This window comes from Chroicocephalus ridibundus, chromosome 6, assembly GCF_963924245.1.
Source record: "Chroicocephalus ridibundus chromosome 6, bChrRid1.1, whole genome shotgun sequence".
NCBI lineage: Eukaryota > Metazoa > Chordata > Aves > Charadriiformes > Laridae > Chroicocephalus > Chroicocephalus ridibundus.
In genome coordinates this window covers 61,929,311-61,955,662 of record NC_086289.1, presented here as the reverse complement: position 1 = coordinate 61,955,662, position 26,352 = coordinate 61,929,311, and the positions used below count along the sequence as shown (strand labels likewise).

Sequence of the window (26,352 nt, the reverse complement as noted above, 5' to 3'; positions counted from 1 at the left end):
CAATACTGCTACAAGACAGTAAACGTCTTGAAGTGTCCAAAGCCCTTTTCCTATAGTTGGCTTTAATTTCATTTTTGCTTTAGTTTTTTTTTACTCATGTAATTCAGAACTACTCCTCCTACATAAGGTTAAAACTCAGAGCAAATCAAGAATGCAGCATGTTTAAAATAATGTGTTATTCAAAATATGTGCTTGCACATGTTCTGTAAAAATGTTTAAACCTCCATTTTAAATGGGTTCACCAATTTCAGTTGCCCAATTGGAAAAGTTTGGTAGAAAATGTCTAAAAATAAAGACAAAAATTCACTTCCATCTAATGAAACATTAAGACATGTTTTCTATTTTCTTTTTGAAATGCCTCTTACCCAAAGAGCAAGCACACAGTTTTTGTTGTTACTGATGTATAGGAAGGAGCATGTGAGGAGGAAAAAAAAGCCCATCAAAAAAAACAGCAACAAAGATTTAGGGATAAGAAATTAAATATGCAAAAGAGATGGAAATTCATACTTCTGCCAGAATTTTCACCTAATTCCTTGCATTTCAATGGAGCTATTTCTCTTCTCTTACACACAGTATGAGACCTCACCTCATAAAAAAGTCCATCTGGGAACTGACGAAAACACTGAGCACAGACAAAGCAGTTTTCATGATAGAGCTCCCCATTGCTGTTCACAATCCTCTCTGCAGGGTCAAATCGCGTCTGGCAGCGTTCACATACTGCATTTGCAAGAGCATCAGACATATTACTGGAATAAAGACAAGAGTAAGAACATGAGCAATGTCACAGCCAATCACATGAGTATAATCGTATCATCCAAGTTTCCCCAACATCCATGAACACAATATTTCCACTGCTTTAAACTCCCTTTTACATGAAAAAAAAAAAAAAGACCAATGAGTCGGTTCAGCACTGACATCAGTTAGAAATAATGTTCTTGCAACTCACACGTGGCAGAATGAGCTCATGTAGCAGACTTACCTATTGCTCACTTTTGGCTTCTTTACCAATCTTTCACCCTATTATGTCATCCTGCTAATAGCTCATAGCAAATATGCACAATTGTAAATAAACCAGTAGTTCAGAGAGCAGCAAACACAATGATCCTGACTGCTTGGGATTTCTGGTCTCAGGATGCGCACCTCCAAGGAATTTGTGATGTGTAATAAGCACCGATATCCCACTGCAGACTCCCCTTCACTGTAGCAATTAAGAAGGCATTTCCCCCTCTACCCAGCAGCTTATGTGCACAAGACTCATCGGAAAATAATTGCATACAATGCCTTTGTTTTCCTGACAATTTAGTTGAAACTGTCGAAGTGGTAAAAAGGTATGGGAAGAGAGAAGTCTCTCTGGCTGGCTTGGCAAATATATCAGCTTCATTTCCTCAGAAAGTGAGACTAAAAAACCCCCAAAGCCACACTCGCGAATCGTGTAAAGGACATTCCCTCTACATCCCCTAAAATGTGTAATGACCCTAACCTCTTTCACAAAATTTTCACGCTTGACATCATGGTAATCTAAGTTCCCTATATACTAACAGAATGCAATTTTAAAATCATGTATCTTATGTCCACACAGGGAGGGAAAAATTACCAGGAAAGACTCTAAGTTTCTTGTTGCAATGCGATCTTTCTTTTAACCACCAGACTATCCAATAATATAATAATTCAATATTGCTATACTTTTACATATAGAAAAACTGTTTCATGCCTTCTGAGCACCTTCTGAATTCTATGATTGGAAAAAAAGATAGCAGTTTTATAGGTGGGAGCATAAAAAATTTCCAGCATGTTAAAAATCTCTGAAATATTTGTGTAGTAGTTTTCCTGAAGCACATAACACAAGCATAAAATTAAAGGATGGCTTGGTTTAAAAGGGTTTTTTTTTTTCTTTCTTTTTATATTCAAAGCTGCTTTGAACTGAATTTCCATAGTTAATGTTACTCTACAACCTGACATGGTACTTTCCACACCTCTTCACAGAGAACAGTAATTCAATAAGCATGTTCCAGTAGCAGAAAATTCTCTTTCCTCTGGTCAGAGACATGCCACCATTCGTATGCCAGGGCTTTGTGCTCTGAGTGCCACTAGAACAAGCAGGCAGCAGCAGAGGCAGCAGCAACTCCTGAGGCAACAAAACCAGCCCTGTGCTTCGGCTGGTGCAGCTCAGCCATATGTATCGCATCTGCAGCCTATGCAAATATTCTACACTGTGACCTGGAGTGACCGCTCAGTAAAAATACACTTTCTTTCTGCCGCTGCAATTCCAAGGGTGGCAAAGACCAAAGGAGCTGGTAATAATTTCACGAATGGAGTACTGATCTAGCATAAATTTGTTACAACTTGTTTCCTTATTGCAGTACGAAGGAGCTTTAAAAAACAGACATGGACCGGAATTATAGACAAGCAGGAAATCCTGTGATTTCATAAATTAGAGACCATAGGTTAAAGAAATATTTTTATCCTGACAGAGTACCAAAGGAATAGGTCAACACAAAAACATCAGTGTTTGCGGCAAAGCTGAGAGACCTAATCGGCTTACTTTTCAGTCGCCACTCTTTCTGTTACATCACAAATGTGCACCGGGACTTGAAACTATAATCTCCCCATCAAGTATTTTTTCCCATCTTGGAAAATGTGATGCCTGAATTCCCAGACCTGAGCTAGCCAACAGCCATGACTAAGAAAGCCCCATGTCAACAGCAGTGAAAAAGGTCCTCTGGGTTACAGAAGAAAACCAGGCAAAACAGCGTTCCAGCGAGTCTCATAGTTTCCTACACAACAGCAAACATTACACCCTACACCCTAACAACAAAGCATGATCTAAGGTTGTATTGGTTGGGGTTTTTGCTTTGTCAACATTTTTTTAATTCTGATTTATTTTTTTTCTTTCTCCAAATGGACTTTAACAGCACTTCAGGGAAAGAACAGTACCCCTCACTGCCACTACCAACTACACACTGGCTGAACTCTGCATGAGGAGAGCTGCCACCTGGACAATGGCAGTCTGCAACAATTACAGCCTGCCATCTGCACAGCCACGGTCCTGCATGAAACACAGAGCAAGTTCACCAGTGTGACAGTTCACACCAAACACTAATGACTATGCTTATCCCGGGAGAGAATCTGACACAAGTCCCATGGCTGTGCTGGCGAGAAAGATAACAAAGACGCAGGGACTCACTCATAGGAATAAGGCTTTCAGAAGCCTCCATTCTGAAACCAGCATTTGAGGACTGTCAAGGCAGAGTAATCCTACAGTAAACCTTAACTTCTAAACAATATAAAATCTACTCGGAAATTGAAATTCCTGGTGAAAGTCAAAGACGCTACTGTTCTGTATTCTCGCTGTCTTTCCTTAGCATGAAGTACAGCTTTGGATTTAATCTTTAATTCTAAAAAAAATTAATTTACCCCATTCATTTGCAAAAGCAAGAGAATATCAAGAGTCCCAAGAGTTTATTTACCGGTTCTGCTGATGCATGATGATGCAAAAGTTCCAACTCCTAGCTGAATACGATAAGCGGCGAGAAATCACTAATGATTTTGCAAAACAACACAGAACAAGAACTTCGAAGATTTGGAAATGGAAAACATTAAAAAATTTTCAAAACGTTTGAGCTAGAGGAACTTGGTTGATGCTGACAAGATTTCCTTAAAGGCATAAGACAGATGATTGTGATACAGTTTGAGCTGCCCAAGAAATGCCACAGTGCAAATGAGCTAATGATCGTGACTTTGTTGCTCATACACGAGAGAAACTACTAGTCCAGGAAAAATTAAAATAAAAGAACCTGTCCACAAAATAACAGTTCTCTGCCTCAGTTATAACCTGGTTGAAATTTGTTGGGGAGAGGCATATAGGAGACAATTAAATCACACATCAGCTCCTGAACAACGTGTCTCCTGTAACACAAACCAGCAGCTATGGCTCTTTGATAATCACAGCTCAAGTTTCACCTCTCTGCTCTCTTTTCATTCATGACCTTGCATCTGTTTTTCCTTAAGACGTTTTATTCTTTTACACTCAAGCTAAAATTTGCAGCTTCGGCATTGCCCTGAAAGTATGACTTTGCCTTTATTCACAAGTTTTAGTTTCATGTATGTCATAGTTTCTTAATCTCCCTCAACTACACACCCTTGTGTGTGCTCTTTCTTGTGTAAAAGCAAGCATTTATTCAACTAGCTCAAGGTTAAAATTAACAAAGGCTGGAAAGGGGAGGGAAGACAGGTCTAATTCAGAGCAGTTTTATGATTCGGTTTACTACACTGCTGCAAAAACACTTCTGCCAGCAGCATGGGGAGAGGAAGAGCAATACCAAACCCATCCTTTTGATGGTGGTGCCAAGAGTGACCACAAAAGTTTGATGTGCTGTGTCAATCTCAAAATATTCAGATGTGAATCTTTCCCACAAAGGACAGTCCCCAATACAGAGTGATTCTTGTATTCTGTTTGCTCACTGATTTTTTGCAATTCAGTAAAATACAGAATCTTCCTCTGTTTTAAGAATAAGTTGGTGACACAAAGACAGGAAAAGCTATTAAAACATGAGCAGCTCCCACATCCTGAAATTATCCTCTCCTGTGCAAATCCCAAAACTACCAGTGCTCAAACAATTCTTTTTCCAGTCTTTCACCATTATGCATTGTATCTTTAACAAATTATCTTTGTCAAAGTCTCTAATTTACAGAAATTAGTTATTTACCATTATAACTAGGTGTGGGTTTCTTGTGCTTGGACTTCTTGTATTTACTACAAAGTATCGGCATCGTTCTCAAACTGGAAAAAAAAAATAATACCCCTTCTTTATAAGAAGTGAAAGTTAATTGGGAGACCCATTCTGTGCCACAGGTTCAGGTGTGACAGAAAGATTTGAAAGCTTTCACCTTTTTATATCACTAAAGTCAATATGGATCTTCCAAAAACAGTGGTTTCATATTTATTTGGGCTAGAAAATGTCGTATTTTTACATCATATTTTCATACGTACTCAGGAAAATGGGCCTGTATTAACTACAGAGAAAGAAAAAAACAAAAAAAAAAAATAAGAGTTGGACTGAAATACCAAGAAAGCTGGCTAAATTATTACAGCTTCTATACTGTTATCTCCTTTTATAAACATTTGTCCGCGGGGATGTAGCACTGCTGACAGATTCAGGAAAAAACAGCAAATCTAATCCTCGTACTGCTAAGAGAGCAGAACAGAGGGTCCAGCCTTCGCTTTAGCAGAATTCAGTATCTTAAAGACGGATGCAAGACAAAAGGAACCAGACAACTACACACAACCAGGAGAACAGATGAATGATCTCAGACTCTCAGGTCCAAGAAGGGCACTGCAGGCGCAAGCCCAGTCAGGAAAAAAAAAAAAAAAAAAAAAAATCAGTTTTCTTTAACTGGTCTCAAAAGCTTTTTGACAAAGACCAAAAAAAAAAATTTGCCAGGACAATACCGGACTTTATGATTCATTTCACAGATAATGACTAACAAAGAAAAAAGAAAGAGGAAGGGTATCAGTTCATGAACTTCTGCTGAAAAACAGCCCTCAACTACTCTTATTCTTCCAAAATCTCTTCACTGCAATTGACTTTTATCTGGACAACTTTGCCAAAAAGATTTAACTTCTTTAAGGTTATTATTAAACTTGTCATAAAATGTTGGAGGAAAAAAAATTCCCATTTGTTCAATGTATGATTTGTTGTGTATTGGATAAAACTACATGCATAGCTTGAGATTTTCAGCATTTGTCCTTCTGCTTGCATTGAATTTTCAGTTCATTCCCTATTTTAATATTTTTTCAGCTGGCTACATACGAAACAAATAGTGTTTCTCTCAGCGTATCTTCCTCGACCATGCATCCCCCAATCTCTCAATGAAATAAACACTTTTTGTTCTTATTTACTACACAGGGATAACCAAAATTAAGAAAAACATAGAAATGCAACTTATGGTCACAATATGGGAAAAAAATCTTTATGGATCCTCATCTCTCCTTGGCCTACCAGCAACAGCAATTTGCTATCAGTAGCAGCCAGGGCTTTAAAAAAAAAATAATTCCAGTCCTTCACACATTTCAGCTTTGAACAGAATACAATGTCCGTATGGTTGGCCTGCAGGGGAAGCCACAACCAGGCAGACCTTTGAGACCAGCAGCAGCAATCAAAGTCTGTTGGCATTCACACAGAAAGAAATCCCGTGCCATGGATACTCAGTAGTCCCTCTCAAAGCAATGCAATACTTATTTCCAGTAAATCATGACCAATTACTTAAAAAGACACGCATTTAGCAGTGTTCACGCAGCCCAGGGAAACATCAACAACATAAAGAAAAATACAAGTTTTAAACAGATTATACCTCTTACGCAGGAAAAACACCCTTTTGTTATCAAGCAGGTACCATTTCACCCACAATGTCTATTTGATAAATAACTTCTTACACACATTTAATCTTTCCCGTCTTCATTTCTATTATCTCAAAGGAGCTAAAATGTGACGTTTGTTTACCAGCATTGATAAAACAGATCATTCCCCAATATGTTCATCTATTATCATCAACTAGCAGCAACACTATTGGATTAGTCTCATTTGCCTGAAGAAAGGACACCAACTATAAGGGCCTATATATCACGAGGGAGAAGCAAAAATTATCCATAGTTCAAAAACTGTGGATAAAAACCAAATAATTCAGGAGACAAAATTCCCAAACAGGTTATAATCTTCAGCACTGTCATCTGCTGAGTAAAAACAAAATATGTGGCTTTCTCCTTACTTTGCTTCAAGAACTACGATGTGAAAAATGTATTCAATCTACCTATCTAGACATTTCCCCCCAAGTCACTCTGCCAGCTGCAAAAATTATTTCTTCCAAACCCACCTGGCCTTATTAAAAATTCTGCTAGTATTTTTAGTTTTAATTTACTTGCAAGCCTTGCTCTGTACACATGTCGCCACAGCAATACATACACAGCCTCCTTCCTTCAACCCAGCGCAGTATCAGCCCCTGAGCATTCTCCTACCCAGCACCATATCCCTGTAGTCCTAGTTGCGCTCAGCTTCAGAGCGAGCTCCCTGCCCCGCTCCACTCTTCCTAGACTGACTAATGTGCTCAAGCCCAATGCAGTCCATTTGGAGAACCATTGCTATGGCACTGCTATGCCAGTGCTGTCCGCATCACCTCCTCCAGCAGCCTCACGCAGCACACTGAATAGCATAGGTTTAAAAAGGGACATCTTGCACAGATAAGCATTTTCCTAACGCCAAGCTCCAGCTCCTGAGTTCTAGCTGACATAGAAAGCAAACAAGAATTAACCTTATTCTCCTGCAAAACCATACTAGTGTAGTGCTGAGTACTATAAACTTGCTGATCAGAAAAGGGCACTCTTTCTGCATAGCGGATTAAGTACATCTACTTAGGAGAGAGTTTTAAACTCCAATTTACAAAAAACAAAATAAAGGCTTGAAAAATCTCTGACATCTTTACAAACTCAGAAAAAAGTTATTAGAAATAATAATTGGAAATCATGAGGGAAAATATTGTGCCTTCACCTTCTTTCTGGAAGGCTCTTACAGGTTACAGTGAAACACAGTTAAATAGCTGAAAGCAAACTACATTTTGACAATGTGAGATGACTATGTCTGGGTACTTATCTCCTCATCCTTCCTATCTTCAGGTCGCACCCTGCTGTTTGCATTCCATTGCTGCTTTTTCAATGCTTATTTTCTTTTCTGTCACAGGTCCCTTACACACTTCTCACTCCTCCTGAACAGCATCCTCTCCACTCAATGGCATCACCATTTCTTTCACTACCATCTTACTCACTAAATTCTCAGACATTCACACCCACAACTTTGTGTAGGAAAAACTGAAAATTTACGAACTAACTAACAGCTATAGGCTAAAAGGAAAACAGAGAGAAAAGTAGGGTTCTAGTGAGGGATCCGCAGTTCAAAATGAGAAGCCAAACCAATTGCTCAATTACAGGTAAGCATCAGGCTATCTCCTGCTAAGAAAAGATGGAAAGTCAAAACTTCTGATTGCTAAAGAAAAAAAAAAAAAAAAAATCTCCTCTCCTGCACACTCGCTGTTCTACCCAGTGACAAAGACTTCGGATCCCATATTGTTGCTGCAGCTCACAGTTCTCCCAAAATGCAAGAAACTAAGTTTTATTTAATTCCTGTTAATTTATCTCCTGCCCACAATCAACTTCGATAAAAATTGAGAAGTAAAGTAAAATTTTAATCTGAAGCACAGGAAAAGTAATTACCAAATCAAGCAATAGAATTGTTTGGACATGTTCTAAATAATCTCAAGAGGCAGCTACACTCGTAGCTTCAGCTTCTGCTGGACTGGATTTACTTACAAAAACTAAAAACAACTATCTTGCCATTAACAGTAGAGGTGAAGAAATGGACTACTGAGCCCTAAAAATCAAGGAACAGTAGAATTTTATGAACATTTTGAAAAAATACTGCATTTCATCATTTCTTTATTCCCACAGTGCCTAAATACTTCACCATTAATGACACTAGCATTAATGTTGGTTCTGAACAGTCTAGTACGGTGCTTCGAAATGGGAAAGGTTCTCCATTGTTGTCTTCCTGTTATTGTTAAAAACTGAAAGCTTTCCCATCAGGAAAGTCCTCTCCTTCATAATCTACTTGGAAATGAAAATAAACAGACTTCATCCCCTCTGGCTGTGTGCAGACAATTCCCGCTTTAAATAAAAAAGCCCCACCAGCAAAACCGAACATCCATCAAATCCTGGAAAATGCAATACCATTCCCTTCATCTCAGAGACGTACCCATGTATGCCAGCTGCTGTATCTGTCCTGTTGCTCAGGAGTGACCCTGTGACACTTAGCCGATCCTGCCGGCGTTGATAAAGTTTGGAGGATGCCAGCCCCCGAAGTCTCAGGCCAGCCATGGCACCCAATGCCACTGTGAAGGGGAATGCAGAGAGACAACTGGAGCGAATACTAGCAACACTGATATATTCAATGAGTCACCTTCCTTTTGGGAGTTGCCTTTACATTTTAGAAGAGCTAAAGCAGGATGCATAGACCCCTGCTCAAGCATTGTTGCTTACAATTTGCCTGCCATTCTGCTACAGTCCTAAAGATCAGACAATCTCTTCCCTGTATTCCACTATATATTCCACTGCATAAATTTTGTGAGATTGAGGATAATAATCCTGAGTCTTCACATAATTAATCCACTTAATTCAAGAAGACTTTCTGATCAAAGCAACAGAGAAATACAGAAAAGCAAAACAGATTACTACATCTCTTGACAATGAACACTTTAGCTTACTGCAGATCAGTATCTGACCCTGGCATCTCTAAAGTGGTTTCCTGCAGGCTGCTGCACCACGCAATGTCTTAAGGATACTGCAAACAACGGAACTGTTCCTTCCATTTGGATAAAGCATATTCCAAGAAACAAAACCACGAAGATTTGCTGTCCAGACACACTCCAGCCTGCAGAAGTGGCATGCAGTGGAGGGTCAGGAAGCAGGGAGAAGGAACATACTTGGCATTCCAACCTCCAGAGCTCTCTGCTGGGAACTGAACAGGGCCTTCAAACCGGAGGTCGCCCTTTCTACCACTCCCCCTCTCCACCCACCCCTGCAAGAAAGAGGATCACAGAGCACAAAGGGCTCTGGCCCAGTGTAGGGGGGTAGAAAAAGAAAAAAATTGAGAATACAGAAGTCAGTTTTTAAGAGAACAAAGGGAAAGGAGTGGAGGATGGGAGCATCTGAGTCAGTGTCATTTGATCAGCATCACCATGAAAAACATCTCAAGAGTCATTACCAACAAATTACTTTTTAGTAAATTACAAAAAAAATAGGATTTTTGTAGCATGAGAGTGAAATATATTCCATTACTACAGCCTGACAAGCTGTAGAGGAAAAAAAACGAATAGTGAAATATATTCCAAGACTAAAGCTATAGAGGAAAAAACCCCAGAGAAGTAGCAGTGATGACTTCTTAAGTACTTAAATGAGTATTAACAAGCAGAGATCCCTTCTGCCCTTTAAACAGAAGGGTTTACCAGGACACAGCAGAACAGGCACAAATAAGGAATATCAGACTTTCAAACCCAGCAATCAGTAAACTCAAAATCTACAATTCACCCCACATTTTGCTGGGAGTCTCAGGCTCCTGACCTCTGACAGCAATCTGCCACTATCATTTCTTTCAGATCACACGTGTGCTTCATCCATTTCTACTTTATAATGTAAATGGAACAGAAGAAGAAAAATGTTCTCCATACTGGGTGTTTTTGCTGACCTTTTACATTTTAGAGCAATAAAACACTTTTAAAATGAAATATTAAATCACCTTTTTACTTTTAGCACAAAACAAAATATTAAATCACTGCAACATTATCTCCCTTAACCTTAAACAGTCTGGCTAAAAATCTTCTCTCTCAAACACCTAAGCTTTTACCCTTCTGACTCACAGAACACGATTTTATTGGTTTTCAAATAACCGCTCCTCCACAGAAAAGCATGACTCTCTTCTTCAAAAGGGAAGATTAGGGGATTGAAGGAAAAAAACTTCCAAAAAATAACAATCCTGTCTTCCCATCTCTCACCACAAACTCACTCACTCACTTCTCTCTTGCTGCCTCACGCATGAAGAGTGAAAATGCATGGTTTTGTTCTAATTTCCCTCTTGACAGATCACTTTTAAGAGACAAGGTCGATGCCAAAATCTTACAGCTGGTCGATGACAAAATCTTAAAGCAGAGAAGAAGGTAGCTAGACTTCTTTTAGGCACTAACAAGTAGTTCTCCTCAGAGAAGCACCTCTGTGTCCCCAGAACAGACTACTAAGGACCTTCCGACAAGTTAAAATTTATCTAGAGAGCCTCAGAGAGCAGATTTAGATGGAAAGACAATGAGATTAAAACCGCATTTTTCAACCCAGAAGAGCAGAAATGGCTGCTTGTAACTCAAAGAGATGAGACATCTCTTAGTTTGATGCAGGTACTTTCTAGTCAGCACCAAGAACCTTTCTTAATATTATCGAGCTTTATACTCCTTTCTCCTTCAAACCATTTTACTTGCAATTGCTTCATAAAATGGAGCACATGCACAGCAGCAGCTCTCTACTGAATTAAAAAGCATCTAGTCAAATGCTAGCCTAATCGAAAATAATATACTCTTATTTCTTACCTCAACTGGATTAGGAACAATCAATAAGCGTATCTGTAAATGCAGCTGTTCTTCTTTTGTTGACTGCAGGAAGTACATAGGCGTATCCAGATCCCAATTAGACCAAAATAGTGATAACAAAAATCTCTTACAAAAATAATTATGCCCTGAAACATGCACTTAGGAAGCATTTTCCCTTGTGCTTTGTATTAGATTAATTTTAAAGGCAATATAAAAGAGCACAGGCATTTTTTACCTTTATGTTTTCTAATCAACGCCACAGCAGCAAAGTCTTATCTTAAATTCTGGATTATTTTCTACTTTGGGCATTTGACAATGTTTTGTTCATTGGGCATTCACTGATCCTCTTTCTTAGGAATAAGTCCATCACAAACAACAAAGGAAACAAAGTAAAACACAGTAGAAAAAAAAAAAAGAAACCAAACAAAAAACCAACCAACTCCCCCCTCCAACCCCAACAAGCCTCGAAAAGGCAAAAATCAAAATGGAGAGATGCAGACATCAAATACAAACTATAGAAGCAGTCTTCACTTATTTATCGGTAAGGAAGTACCATAGTATACTTCTAAAGGCACCAAAAATCACAGAAACTGTATTTCTCAACACTGCAAAATACAGGAAGGCTGCTTAGAAACATACTATTTCAGTATCTAACACATTATCTCTTATACAGAGTTTATTTCCAAATGTAGTTAAACAAAATGTAACTTAATAAAACTAAAATACATAGATCTCTTTAGTTCCTTTCTGTCCTATTGCCTTTGGATCTTTGTTGGAACAGATATATTAAAAGAAAGCGTGATTTTTATATATTTTTTTAGGTTAACAGCATCCCTTTAAACCGCAGACTGCTCTTGAAATTAGAGACTATAACAGCCACTTTAGTCAAGACACAGAGAAATAAAATCGCTCAGCTGGAACGTGGCAGTCAGAATTACTATTTGCAAATTCCAATGATCTACTTATCAATTTTCTCTAACAAAACACAATCCTCACATTGTAACAACGTAACTCGTGTCATATGTAATATTTGAATTTAATTTGCTAAACAGTCGCCTATTTTTAATAATTTTCTACTCCGAATAGAAAGAAGTGCACATTTTTCTTTGTATTTTCTGGAATTATATTTTCCCTAATGGTAAAAATCAGTAAATCGAATTACTGCAGCTATTTAAATTCAGGAGACACCCTCTGCAGCTAAGTGGGACAGAACACTTAAAAACAAAAATGGGGTTATTTTTCATCTATCTTAATTATTAATAATTTATCAGTAATCATAGTACCTAGAAGTGAGTCGTTTTGTGTTTCTATTTGACAAGAAAGGTGAAGTGAAAAAGAATAATGTGTCAGCACTTCATGTTTTCCAGTCTTCCTTGCTCTAACACACAACAAAATCATGCCCTTCCCTGTGTCCACAGTTTCAAGACCTGAGGTGTATTTATGATGTGTCCCTGGCTCTGGAAGGTTCCCGTTGATCGATATAGCCCTGCCCATGGCAGGGAGGTCGGAACTAGATGATCTTTAAGGTTCCCTTCCAACCCAAACCATTCTATGATTCTATAATTGTGGGGAATGCTCCAGCTGTGAGACAGTTCATCTCCTTCCAGAACCCTGAAAACCCCCAATCTCAAAAGCTGGAGAACATTTGATTACATAACGTCAACAGATTTTCAGAACTACCACATAACAAGCACCAAACAACATCTGGCCACACACAGTTTGGTAGAGTGACCTGTAGGTGGATCTAGGGAAGTACCTTCTTGATGCCAAATTCTTTCCAATGACTTAGGAGCCTGTCCCAGCCTGAAAACAACACTGAACAAATAGCGTTTGTCATGCAACGGGCCGAGTAGTACAATGTTTCACACGCTCAAAAGTACAGGTTTTGTTTTGCTGCGAAACGGCTACCCTACATAGATTATACTATTACCAAGGAAAAAAATCAGATTAATTACAGCTGTGATAAACTTCTCCGATAGAACAGTTAATCATTCTGTCATAGGAACGATAGCAGACAGGAATTTAGACATTTTCATAGTTGACAAACTTTCCAGGACAAAGATTTCTGAAAACAGAAAAAACACTTGCATTCACTTTTCAAAAGCTAAAGCCAAGGCCTGTTCATTTTAACAACCCTCTGAAGTACATCTGAGGAAAAGCCGACAGAAATCCTACGCTACTTTGAAGAACTGCATACTCTGCAGTGTCTCAACTACCTTGAAACTCCCCACCAAGCCTCATGCTTCACATCAGAGCTTCTCACTGAATGCAGTGTTGTACCTTAACAAGCAGGTTTCTGAGGAAGCACGGAGAGAAGACAACAAGGATTACCGTCAACAGACATTTCCCACTGTCCTTTACAGCGGAGTGATTTCACCTGAAGTAAACATGTCATTCTAAACAGTACTACACACAGTTCTATAAAAATAAAATCAGCTGGGTTCATACAGCCACAATTCTTCCCATCTCGTCCCCATTTAGGAGCTGCATGGGTCCCCATGACCTGTGAACTTTTAAGACTCTTGAGTGTTCCTCTAGTTGTAGGGAAATTAATGTAAACTTGTAAATACACACCTGCTTCATATGTCAGAAGAACAAAAAAGGGACCATTAAGACAGAAAAGACAAAGTAATGTAAAGACAGGAGGAAAAAAACAAAAGTGTTTTGAGCCTGTACAGCCACCCATCAACATCAATTTGTCATCATGGAGAGCACAAATAACACTCACCCAAATCCTACATAGGGCTATAACAATTATTCAGCACGTTCTCATACCCAACAACCCACCAAACATGATCTATGTCGAATAATCATAAGAAGCTGCATTATACAAACATCGAGACTTTACGCAAAAGAAAAATGAATACTTATACACAAACTATTGCGGATCCATTTCAGCATTCCTAGTCAAGAAGAGCAATGCTTCAGGATTACAACAATGGTAGTAGGATTCAGGACGATGACTATGCTGAAAAAGGCACCCTACTAATTTTAATATTACTTCTTCACGCTTTTCAAGACATTTTACAAAAGCAAGCTTATTTTCAAAAACTGGTTTATAACATCTGGGTTCTGTTTTACAGATGGTACAACAAAGTGATCAGAGGCACTACGGCGCTTGTGCAAACCATCAGAAGATGCCAGTAAACGCTTTCCCCAGTGCTTTTCTCATTTACATCTGTCAAATAGGTGACTTTACAGAGTTCTCCAGCGTCAGACAGTGTGGGAGGAGAATCAAGTTCCAGATTTAAACAGATGTAACTCCAAGGCCAGCCCGAAGAAGAGGCGAGCCAATGCGTGGGCAGAGGGGCAACGTGCAGCTCAGCCAGAAGGGCCGCGAAGCGTGGGGCTGCGGTGCGGGTCACGGCGGGGGAGCGGGCTGGCAGCGCCTGAGCCACACGCCCCGGCTGGAGGGAGCCGGCCGCCTAGCTTGGAGCCACGACTGCTCCTTCCCAACTCTGCTTCTGGTCTTCCCACCCCGCCCTTGGCCGTGTGGCCGCGCAGGGGTAAGGCACAGCGGGGCAGCCCTTGCTCTGCTTTTCCACGAGGTCAACTTTCCGAATCCCGGCTCTGCGGGAGCTGGCCTCCCCCGGCCCCAGCCTGCCCCGCTCCGCCTGAACCTCACAGGAGCAAAACCTCCTCTCCCTCGACCGCCTTCCTATCGGGCGCATACCACCCGGGCAAAGAGCGGGTTCCCGACCCCTCCACCGCCTGCCACGGGGGCGGTGAAGGCGGACAGAGCCCACCGTGGCCAGGGCGCGGGACCGACCTGCGCTCCCCCCCTCCCCGGCCTTACCTGCCCGTCATGGCGGCGCGCCCCCGGCCCCTGCCGGGCTGTGGCGGAGGGTCTGCCGGTCGGGACGGGCGGCTGGGCGCAGCGGCTCCGGCTCCAGCCCCGGCGGGCAGCAGAAACTCCGCCCCGGCCCGGCCCGGGCCCCGGGGGCGTGGGCGGCAGCCGCAGCCCCCGGTGACTCAGGGCATTTCCCCCTCCCCCGGCCCCGCGCATATTTTTCCTATAAAGGGAAAAAAATATTGAGTAAGGAAGCGGCGGAGCGGACCCGCCTCCCGGCCGGGGAACGGGGCGCCAGCGGCCCTGGGGCACGGCGGGTGCTTGGCCCCATCTGGTAGTAACGCTTGGAGCGTGGGCTGGGGAGGGAGAGGGGAAACGCTGAGCATTGGGGTTTACCACACAAGCCGCTACCTGGTGTACAGTTATATCTGACATACACCTCGTTGACGTAACATTTTTTCCTGTGAACAAAGGTGCTGCGCTTCCGGCCAGGCGCGACAGGCGGTGATACTCACGGCACATCCCCACATCTTCGCTGTGTGCCTCATCTCCCAGAAAGCAGTTAAATGGCATCCTTTGCTGCCAAAAGCAAGAGGGAATTGCACACCCTAACGAGGACCCCTCCAAATGTGACGTTTTCGATAAAATCTAATCCCTTCTTGCTGATGATCAAACTTTGCCCTGAGCACTTAAGAGCTTTCTGCTCTCTGACATGTATCAATGCTAAAGTGATCCACCAAACGGGACAGGGAGCTTCTGCCCAAAAGCGATTTCAAACTGTATTTGCATCTTGTAAGGTAGCCTAGTATGTGACTCACCATGGCCACAGTATTGCTGCAGGCCTGGCACTGATGATGAAAACTGTGCTCTCTGGTGTCCAAACACCTCAACTTTCAGCCCTGCTGTAAACATTTAGAACCATACAGGTTAAATTAACATCTGGTATTTTTATTACTTATTTAAACCAGGGTGAAGAATTGAGCTAGGTGTTCTTATTTTGGTTTAACGGTTGGTTGAGGAAAGGGCAATAGGTAATCTTATTAATAAACAGCAAACAGATTTGGCTGAGTGCACAGACAAGCTCTTAGTCACTCTCCACATCTCTAGGCTCCCCCGTTGTAGTGGTTTCTGGGTACCAACATGTAAAGTCTCTACTTTAAGTCTCTACTTTACACGTCAATCACTGCGATTGAGAGCTCCATTCGCTTGGACTGAACATGTGAGGAGGACACTGCAGGTGCTGCCGAGGGTGTCAGGGGGAGCATGGCACCAGCCAGCACTCGGCCTCCAGCCACCGGGCCCGGGCAATCCTTCCTCTCACCTGCAACTTCCCCTGCGGCTACCTGTGAGCTGTATCCCTCTCCAATACCACCTTTCTCTTACCAATCTACATTTTGAACATGACACCATCTTCCTTCCAGCTGCTGAAACCGTTACACCGTTATTCCTCACAGCTGCTAGGCTCTTCCCGCCGCCTCATGAGGAGCTCTCCCTCCAGCAGCGACATGGCCACCCCTGCCATCCCCTGCCCTGACAGGATCCCCGTTTTCCTTCCGTCAGACCACTCTGCCTTTCCTTTAAGGCGATAAGGCGCAGTTTCAGAGGGCAGAAGGGAGCAGATGGCGACTACTCCCCTCAGCCGCTGGCCGCCCGCCTCAGAGCCGCCGGCGCACGCGCACCGCCCCCTGTGAGGGCGGGCTCCCCCCCCCCCCACCTCCGCGGGAGAGGGCCGGTGACCCGGATGCAGCTACTCCGCAAGATGGCGGCGGGGCGGGCTGGTGGCGCGCCGTAGCGGCGCCGAGCGAGCGGTTACCCCGGCCCCCGCCATGGCGGACCTGGGCCGGCAGTTGCAGGAGTATCTGGCACAGTCGAAGGCGGCCGCCGCCTCCACTGCGGCCCCCGCGCCGCTACCGCCGCCGCCCTCCGCCGGCTGCTCGCAGGAGGAGGCGGGCAGCAGCCTGGGGGCCTGGCTGGGCCCGCTGAACCCCTTCCCGGCGGCGGCCGCCTCGGGGCCGGGCCGGGGCTGGCCGTGGTCGGCGGAGCCGGACCCCTGGCTACCGGGGCTGTCGCGGTGGCAGCGCTTGGCGGGCAGCGGGCTGTGCCTGCTGCTGGCCGCCCTCTGCTTCGGGCTGGCCGCCCTGTACGCGCCGCTGCTGCTGCTCCGCGCCCGCAAGTTCGCCCTGCTCTGGTCCCTGGGCTCCCTCTGCGGCCTGGCTGCTGCCGCCCTGCTGCGGGGGCCCGCCCGTCTGCTGCGGGAGCCCGGCGGCGGCTCCCTGCTCTACGTCGGCGCCCTGGCCGGCACCCTGTACGCGGCGTTGGGGCTGCGCAGCACCTTCCTGACGGTGCTGGGCGCCGCCGCGCAGCTGGGCGCCGCCGCCCTCGCCCTCCTGGCCGGACTGCCCGGGGGAGCCGCCGGCCTGCGCCGCCTGGGCGGCCTCGTCTGCGCCGCGCTGCGCCGCCGCGGGAAAGCCCTGCCGGTGTGACTGCCCCCTGCGCCGCCACCGAGCGGGGGGACACCGGCCGCAGCCCGGCGGGACGAAGGGACTGAGGGGCCCCGGCTGCGCCGGGCACGAAGACAGCTCTCCGGCATGGGGATGGAGCCGTCTTCCGCCGCTTGTCGTCCTTCGCCTTCCTGCTGGGTTTCCCCCTCGCCGGTTCCCGAGGAAGATGAGCGGCAGCGGGGACTCTCTGAGCTCGGTCGGCTGCGTTGAGGGGTGGCGGTGGCGGTGCCAGCCCTCCCCGAGCGCCGCATTTTGCCTTATTGCAAAATCAGCCCGATAGCCGTGGTCCGGAGTGGCTCCGGCTGGGAGCTGGCAGCATCCCACCTCCCTACCTCCGGTATAGGACCATGTGGCTGGTGCAGCCTGCTTCGAAACGTGAGTGAGATTACGGAGCCGATGAAATGTAATTATTGACTTGCCCGTTAACGTGAACAGCAAGCGTCTTTACAGCTGAGGTGCGTAGGGCTGGCGGATGGTGAAACACGGAGACAACGTAGCGAAATCTGGTCAAGTGGGGGGTGAAGGTTCAAAAATAGTTAACTGCTGTTAACTGGTTTTTGTGCCGACCCCTCCGCTCTGAACACATGCTTCAGTCGCTGTACAGCGCAGTCATCAGCCACCTCGGACTGGTGGTGAATATGAATACTGGGTCCACTGAACTGCATTTCTCTCTTAAAAACCGTCTTTAAAATACCATCCAGTAAGTGAAACAAACTTTCCTGGGGCTGTGGGTCACAAAGGCTACTCATAACTGTAAGGGTAGTCTTCTTGCGTGACAGTGCTAGGATGGAAGGTGCTAATCTTAGTTCAGAGCCTTTGCGGGTATTGGTGCCTTACAGCTGCTGTAAGGTAGCAAATACTTGGGCTTTAGAAGGGTAGCTTCAGTTCTTAGAACTTTATTTTTTATATATATTTTTTTGCTCTCTCAGCTTGGGCAGGAATTGCTGACTTTTCACAGCATGACCTTGAAAAATAGATTTGCTACTAATTAGAGCCTGTTTCAATGCGGAAGGAAGGTGCTGAATTCAGCCTGGCAGCCCCTGCTGAGAGCTTGGTACTTCATTTTGGGCTGCATACTGCACTACGGCAGATCCAGGGGACCACCAGGCCTAACCGAGGGAGTATCTCACTGAGTGTAGGTGCCTCATACAAAATAAAGCCAAACGCTGCAATATTTATCTGCTGTCACTACTTAGGGTGTAGCATATTCACCTAATACTTGCTCCGAATTTAAACTGAAATTGTTAAATGGGGGTACTTAAATGTACATAGATTGTTTTAATAAAACTATTTGTGTACCAAATGTCAGTATAGACATTCCACTAATGGTCACTTTTTTTTTTTCCTTAGAAATGTAGATCAGAGCTATCTGCATAGCATTAAATTAGTTCTTTCATTTTTACAACTTCTAAGCTATAGTATATAATTTTATTCCCAAGAGCAGTATCAAATTAAACAAATCTTAGACAAGGTGGAGCTGTAAACTAGCAGGTTAGAGCATAAGGATTCTACATGCAGCACTGGTAAAAGAACTTGCCCTGAAGAGTACAGAATTATATTCCCATTTATTAATTTTATCCATTTTCCACCAGTAGTGGGTCATGGTATCACAGACTAGGAAGCTGGTTCTGTCTCTCCTGCTATGCTGTCACCTTCTAAGATTTTATACAAAGGCTAGCTACTTCTCTAATTTTCTTAACGACTTTTTGTGCATATTCCACGATTGTGGAATATTTCAAAACTTAATTTAAAAAGCTGCCCCTGCAGGAAGAATGTTACTTAACACCAAGTGGTTTAAGGAGTTAACCAGCCATCAGAGAAAACCAGGCATGCTCCTTGTCTGGATAGCCGGGTGTTCCTATTATTAGGTGCACTCAGACTTGTTTTGGTAGAGGACTGTGGTTTCATTAAGGACCAAAGCCCATCCTCTAAATCACGTATTCTAACTATCAGACAAAAGTCACTTTTGGCCCCCTAAAAATATATACAGCTTGTTAAAAAATAGAGAGGAGAAGCTTTCCCCTTTGCTAATGATTAAATCATTGGTATTTATCATTAAAACTTCAGGATAGATCCTGTCTCCCAGACGTACACCAACAGTGACCAAAGCCCTTCTGATAGGGGTAAAAAGCCATATTTTCCCCTTTCAGGAGAAATTGTCATACCAGGTGCAGCTCAGCTGTTTCCCAGTTAATTCCTTTAAGACCATTCTGTCTCTCTAGAGCCCCATTACAAGGATTTTATAGGCTAATGATCAGAGTTAATCACTGTAATTTTCAAATGCCATTTTATACACTGCAAATTAAAAACTTCAGAAAAAAACCCACCTACTTGTGACTGACTGAACGAAGAGAATGGCAGTTAAGCATCTGTGCTTTGAGCTCTTTAAGGCAGGGCGTCAGAACTTAAGCCAGTCTTAGGAAATTTGTCTGTGAGAAGTCAGATGAAATAGCTGCCGCGTATCGCTGTGTTGTTGCAGTAGCCTCGTCAGCTATAGAACTACATTGCCATATTGTCCTCAACATTATAACATGAAGGCGGGGAGGAGGGAAGCCTGGTAGCGATGCTTTTCATTAGACCTTATATCCTATACTTTTAATGCAGGACCTTCCTGAGAGCTGGCTGTAGAATATGTACTTACATGAAATTTTCACTGAGGCTTTAGGTATTAAAGGAGCCTTTTGATAACCTGGTGACTGGAGATGGTTAATATGAATGATTTAGGGGGAACAGAGAAACTCATGGTTGGTAAAGCAGCTTTATTATGAAATGTGGGAAATGGGAATAACCCCTCCTCGTCCTTTCCCTCCCCTAGTAAAAGTAGGAAACAATATCTTAAAGATACTTAAAAAAAAAGTTAAGATGAAAGTGATCAACAACTGAGGTTTGCACTTAAGCATTTGAACACTCTACTGAACACCCGTATCATTAAGCAACGTATCCTACAGCCGCTGTAAAACATATGCATCCGTATTAATCAAGCTGCTAAACTTCTTCCTTACTCAATGTCCTGGTTTGAGACAGAACAAAACCAATTTTCAGTAATTCTGCTGTTCGGTTAAGTCCCTTCTAACTGACTGCACTCTCTGAAATGAACTCATAGCAGTGCTAAGGCCTGGTGTTTGTAGTGAATGCCAAGGGATGGGATGCAGGGAGGCGCGTACTTACTGCTGTAACAGCCAAGGCCAGCTCACTTCGTTATTTGCCCTGTTGGAGGGTCAGAAGCAGAAAAGCATGGAGGGGAGGAACGGACAGGACAGGGGACTCAAAACTAACCAACAGGGTATTCCATCCCATCTGCATCATCTTCAGTGTAATAGCTGAGGGATCAGAGGGTCAGCTCATTCTTCAATGGCCGGTGTCCAAGGAGGACCCTCTGTCCTTCTGCCTTTGATCCAGATGTGTGTGTCTCTGAATGCAGTTCTTGAATCCAGCTCCCACCTGCCACCGAGTCCAGTCTTAGTGCTGGCCGGTGACGAGATCGTCATGGGAGCTCAGTACTGGTTTTGCATATATTTAATTATTTTCTTATTATTATATTTTCTTTTTTTATTGTTAATATTTCATTATAACTGTTACAGGTTTTTTTCCCCAACCCATAAGTCGCTTTCCCTTATTCTCTCTCCCTTCCCCTTCTGGGGGAAGGAGAGGGACTAAGAGCATCTGTCGTTCATTTAGTGGCCAGCCCAGCCTAAACCTTGACACTCAACTCCTATAAACAGATGCTGTTCTGAACAAAAACACTTGACTCGCCCAGGTGAAGTGTAGAATGACAGCATTTGTCACAACGTCTGTTTGGCTGGCACTCCAGGTTATAATCATGCTATGTCTATGACAACTTTTTCTAAACGGTGTTCCATGTTTTTCTCTTTCAGGATGGTAGACTAGCAAGCACCGGTGATTTCCCATGTTTTGGAATTCTAACGTCAGCACCACTTGTAATCTGTAGACAGCCGTGGCTAAAGATGAAAATGAAAGTTCTCTATATGTGATAAACCAAAAAGCCCTGGGAATCAGCTATGAGTATTTTGAATGGTTGAGATGTTTTGAATGGTTGAGTTCTGTTGCTCTATCTGATACACAAGTTTGCCTGAAGACGCTTTATAGCAATAGGTGAGTAAAGAATCACACACTGTGTTGATTTTTTGTTAATTTTTGCGCAAATTACATTCTGTATTCATACAAAAACAACTCTTTGACAAACTGTACATATAGAAACAAGTTTCTGTCTGGAGGTGAACTGAAATCTGTGGAGGTGCTCCATGTCTCGCAACACTTAAAAAAAATTCCAGCTCTTCACAAAACAAAGTAGGTAAAAGAAGGTGAGGGAAACGGGTGGAGAGGACAAAACAGAAAGCTAGCTACAATACTGCAGCTAGGAGCAATGGATTGATCTAGGAAAAGACCCTTATTAGGAACTAATGCACATTCAGTTATCCCAGTTAAGAATCCAGGCTTGTGGTGTTGCAGGGTTACTTTCTCAGTCCAGACTAGCAGTCTGTTTAAATATTGTCCAGCAAGGACTGGGTGTGACCCAGTCAAAGCCTCTTCTATCGGCCTCTTCCACCACCCCTAGATGCTCCTCTTCTTGACTGACCAGAGTTCATGTTGTTTCCTCTTCCCCAGTTACTTCCACTCCTTCCTCCTCGAGAAGGGTTATTGCCTCCTGCAGGGCCTCCGCCGAAAGCCTCATCCCTGTGGAATCCATCGTGATGGTCTCCATCTAAAGAACTAGACCTCCCAGATTTTGGCGCTCTCTGTGAAGGTCCTGAATTTCCTCGTCCTAAAAATGAAGCACAGTCAGTTACTGATGTTGAATTCTAAGCCCTGCCTTTTCTCAGACATACCGTGTATTTAGCTAATTCTTCTGGGCTATAATCATTCACAGACCAGATGTAGCTGAGACCTGTAATTTTACAGCTCCTCTCTGTATATGATTTTTCTTACGTAGATACAGTGTCTCCATCACAGACTAGAAGATGGACAGCAATCAAGCAATTCCTTGAGAATTAGAGGAGGGTCTATCTGATACAGTCAGTAGGAGCTTGGATGAAGTAAGTTAGAACAGTGATAGTCACGGTGTCTCCTCAGAACTGCCAGGCGTACCTGGTTCTTAGGCTTTACCACCATCTGTGCTTCTCTGTATATTTTATTGCAAGGTATCTATTTTTTTTTGCTAGAAATAATGGAAAAATGCTCAATTTTACTACTAACCAGGACTACATGACTGCCTTATGAGCTCTTACTGCCAGAAACAACTTCTTAGAATCATAGAATTGTTGGGGTTGGAAGGGACCTTAAAGATCATCTAGTTCCAACCCCCCTGCCATGGGCAGGCACATCTCCCACTAGATCAGGTTGCTCAGAGCCCCGTCCAGCCTGGCCTTAAAAACTTCCAGGGATGGGGCTTCCACCACCTCACAGATCTTTTTCATACTGATACATAAATTAACATAGAAAAGCCCCAAAGTCATTAGCTGCAAATGACAAGCAGTATTTTGAAAAAAATGAATGGTAACAGTGCTTTATGGACATGCGCTACAGCTAAATGAAGATATTTTTGCTCCACTTTAGCATGAGTGATTTTTTTTGTTGATGCTGCTTGGTTCTATGTAAAGTAGAGACCAAATTGTTCCCTAGAGTTTATAATTCCAGACGTTTTGATCTTCAAATGACTTTACCAATACAACTGAAGGTGGCACAGTCCCTATATGAAAAAGTATCATTCATGTTTTGTTCATCAGGCTTGCTGCCCTTGTTCTAAACTTAATTTGGTCCATTAATGGGTTGTTTAGGCACAAGCAGTGCGGTAGTTAACAGTTGTTTTAACTTCAATAAAGGGGCTTGATAGAGTCATCGCAAATTGTTACAGAAGCTGGAGAAGGAATCCTTACAGAATTGAGAAGATGCTGGCTAAATGAGAAACACAACGTACAGTTCTGAAAGGAAAAAATACTGATGCAGAGGGAGTTCACCAGCAGAGTTTTATTGAAAACATCCGTGAATGAATGATAAAACCTGCTGTTAATACAACACTGGACACACAATCCATGCAGAGGAGGACCGGCCTAGTTAAAACTAAATGGTCTTCAGGACAACAAGAAGAGAAGCAGAATGAAATCCAGCAGCATGAAAGACAAAGCTGCGCCGCAGAGGTCTAACAACTAAAAAATGCAACTGTTGTCTGGCAGCTCAGCATTTGGAAGCCGCTGAGAAGGCTCTCTGTCAGTGATCACTACCTAACAGAGTCTGGTAGTCAACAGACTTTTTAAGAAAAAAAAAAAAGGGAGAGAACATTAAAAATAAGACAACGGCAATCCTGAGATTTATAAGAAGAAAAAGGATGAAGAACCGGTGCAAGGCTAATGGGATGACTGTGGAAGTGGCACACAGCAATACGCTCTGAACCAGCTACTAACTCCAGAAGCATGTATTCTGTGGGTTACAGCAGCTGCTGGTGTGACAGTGCCATGAGACTGCTCAGTAGGGTCAGGAGGGAAATACGACATCAGGAGCTATTAGGAAGGAGTGGAAAAAACGGAACAAACCCAAGTGAACTGTAGAAATCCAGTGGTGTGTGCAATTCCTAGTTACCCCTTTAATTTACAAAAGGATAAATTAAACCAGAAATCAATATATACACAGTAATAAGGATAGTAAAAGATACAGAACGACCTCCCAGAGAGAACAACTAAACAGATCGGAGCTCTGACTCGGAGAAGAGCTAGTTCAGGTTGGAAATGGTAGAGTTTGATGCAACAAGAGATGGCATTCAGAGACAACAGGGATCAACTTTCAACTGTTCCAATGAAAACACAAGACATCACCGACTGAAATTAGTGAATGATAAGCTTTAACAAGAGAAAAACATTATTTACTTTTTTAAAGCATAGTCTACTGCAGTTAAGTTTTAGAGCTTGCTCTGTGGATGTTGTGGATGTCAGGTGCTTATATGATTCTTAAAGCAATTAGAGAAGCACGCAAAAGGTAACTGTCAAAAGCCATTAAATATAAAAACCATATTTCAGTGAGACACTGATCTACAGACCATCATAGGTTTAGACACCATTTCAGGGACATATCACTACAGAGTTACAGTTCTTAACACTCTTCCTTTAGTACCTGCTTGTGGCTGTTGTTGAAGGCAAGCTACTGAGCTTTGTGGGCTCCTGGTCTGGCGGTGGATGGCCACGCTTGCACTCTTACAAGTAGAGAACTTGTGAGGAAAGACTTAAAAAAAGTCAGGGTTCATTAAGTCCAGCAGAACAAAGGCTGAGACAGGACAGATATTTGAGCTAAAGGATGCTAGCACAAGCATGAATATTAAAAAATAACTGTTCTGAGAAGTAGAGGGGAAAAAAGCTTTTAACGAGAGTTTTCCAACTGGAGTAACGGGGAGCCAAAAACTAACTGCTTTTGAAGAGGGAAATGAAGACGAGGGTTATATGATGCTGGAGAGAAGATTTGGATTTGATGTCCCAGAAAGTCCCTCTGTTCGTATGTTCCTATGAGATTGGTCTTCAGCTTCACAGCTGGTAAGATCAAATATTTAACCAGCTCGGCTTTCTCCCCTCTGAATAGGTAAGGAATTCCGGATAAGCCTACTGTGGAAAACTCTGCCAGTGTTACTTAAGGTTTTCAATACAAGGGGCTTTTTACCTTTGCCTCTCTCCTCGGGAGGTCCACCTGGAGCATCCATTTCTCTGTGGTCAGAGGTGCCTGGTCCGTCGTGCCAGGGCCGTTTCCGTGGTGGCAATGAGGCCATGTCCATGCCCTGGAGTGAAGAAGAACGTTCTCTGTTGGCTGGAGAATGCCCGTCATGAGGAGGGTGATCTGGACGAGGACCTGAGCATGAAGAGAAAAAAAACAGGATAATAAGTAATGTTTGTCTGATCATTATACCTCATTTTTGGAGGCGGCCACATGTAACTTTACATACTTTCCATGTTACTTGGCCCACAATTTTAAGTTAAAATTACATAAAAGTTTCTTCCCGCATCCCAACAGGCAAACAAGCACGTATTAGATAAACAAGTTGTAAGAAAGCTACAGGTCAAACAGGTTTAAAAGATGATGAGAACGAAAGAGGTGACAGATTTAAAGTGTTCTTTTCAGTATAAAATATTTCCATCTATTTCAGAGACAATCACATCTTCCCTTATTCACATGTCCTTTGTGCTCATTTTTTCCATAAGATCCTAAAACACAGCTTTGCCCCATACGGGGTTGCCATTAGTAACACAAATGCAAATACCACTAAGCTGTCAGACACCGCAGCTGAAAACATCATTTCTGCACACATGAGGGAAGAGGCCATCCAAAAGAAAGATTACTATTGGCATTAATATACGTCTCAAAAAAACCCGACGAGATACGCTTCATTCACCCACAGGGGGCAAGGGGCAGTTCTGGGCCATAAAGGAATTCAACTTAAAATCAAGACTTTGAGGCCACAATGATTTTTGTTCAGTGAGATAGTCGCATTTACAGCCAGTTACATTCTGCAGAGTCAATTTTTTTCCCAAGTTTGTAAGTCCAAAGAACTACGTTTTGCTTTTCATGTGGTAAAAGACTGGTAATGAGGACGCGAGGTACAGGAAAAAGAGGTGATTTTTTTAAAAAAATCTTTTGTAGAAGCCTAATCTATTATCTAAAACACACCTCACCAAATTTTTTACCTGGTTCTCTATTTCCATCCCAGGATTCTGGTTTCCGCCCTCCTTCAAAGCGTGGAAATTCATCTGGAGTAGGAAGCAAACCCTTCCGGCCTCCTGAGCGGGAAGAGATGCAGGGGACCGGAGTGAGAAGAGACATCACATCGTGAAAATCCTGCCATTCACCCAAGAAATGCCTTTGCTTCCTTATCCTTGCAGAATAACGCTCCCC

The 26,352-nt window shown here is 43.2% G+C and overlaps 3 protein-coding genes across 8 annotated transcripts in view; 1 reads left to right on the top strand and 2 right to left on the bottom strand.

The window, feature by feature from the left end:
* LIMS2 (LIM zinc finger domain containing 2) overlaps nucleotides 1-15,144 on the bottom strand; it is a 33,443-nt gene extending 18,299 nt beyond the window's left edge. The window contains exons 1-2 of one of the 3 annotated variants that reach the window (XM_063337902.1): nucleotides 14,972-15,144; nucleotides 587-746 (exon numbers count right to left, since the gene is read on the bottom strand). In XM_063337902.1, coding sequence (XP_063193972.1) covers nucleotides 587-746; nucleotides 14,972-14,982 — 171 coding nt within the window. In that variant the 5' untranslated portion in view covers nucleotides 14,983-15,144. Of the gene's footprint in view, nucleotides 1-586; nucleotides 747-8,798; nucleotides 8,820-11,175; nucleotides 11,197-14,971 lie in introns of those variants that run through there. The other 2 variants (XM_063337903.1, XM_063337901.1) reach the window with 2 other exon arrangements.
* Nucleotides 15,145-16,694: 1,550 nt separating this feature from the next.
* On the top strand, nucleotides 16,695-26,304 carry SFT2D3 (SFT2 domain containing 3). 4 transcript variants are annotated; one of them, XM_063338112.1, is made up of 3 exons: nucleotides 16,695-17,841; nucleotides 21,342-21,579; nucleotides 26,168-26,304. In XM_063338112.1, exon 1 carries the CDS (start codon nucleotides 16,792-16,794, stop codon nucleotides 17,446-17,448), a length of 657 nt encoding a protein of 218 aa, XP_063194182.1. In that variant the 5' UTR covers nucleotides 16,695-16,791; the 3' UTR covers nucleotides 17,449-17,841; nucleotides 21,342-21,579; nucleotides 26,168-26,304. The 4 variants fall into 4 exon arrangements, with proteins under 4 accessions (XP_063194182.1, XP_063194181.1, XP_063194179.1 ...); XM_063338111.1 differs by having other exon boundaries at nucleotides 16,695-17,921; XM_063338109.1 differs by having other exon boundaries at nucleotides 16,695-18,166.
* Nucleotides 21,604-26,352, bottom strand: part of WDR33 (WD repeat domain 33) — a 71,202-nt gene continuing 66,453 nt past the window's right edge. Inside the window, exons 21-23 of the mRNA XM_063338108.1 lie at nucleotides 26,145-26,237; nucleotides 25,126-25,311; nucleotides 21,604-22,249 (exon numbers count right to left, since the gene is read on the bottom strand). Coding sequence (XP_063194178.1) covers nucleotides 22,017-22,249; nucleotides 25,126-25,311; nucleotides 26,145-26,237 — 512 coding nt within the window. The 3' untranslated portion in view covers nucleotides 21,604-22,016. The remainder of the gene's footprint in view (nucleotides 22,250-25,125; nucleotides 25,312-26,144; nucleotides 26,238-26,352) is intronic.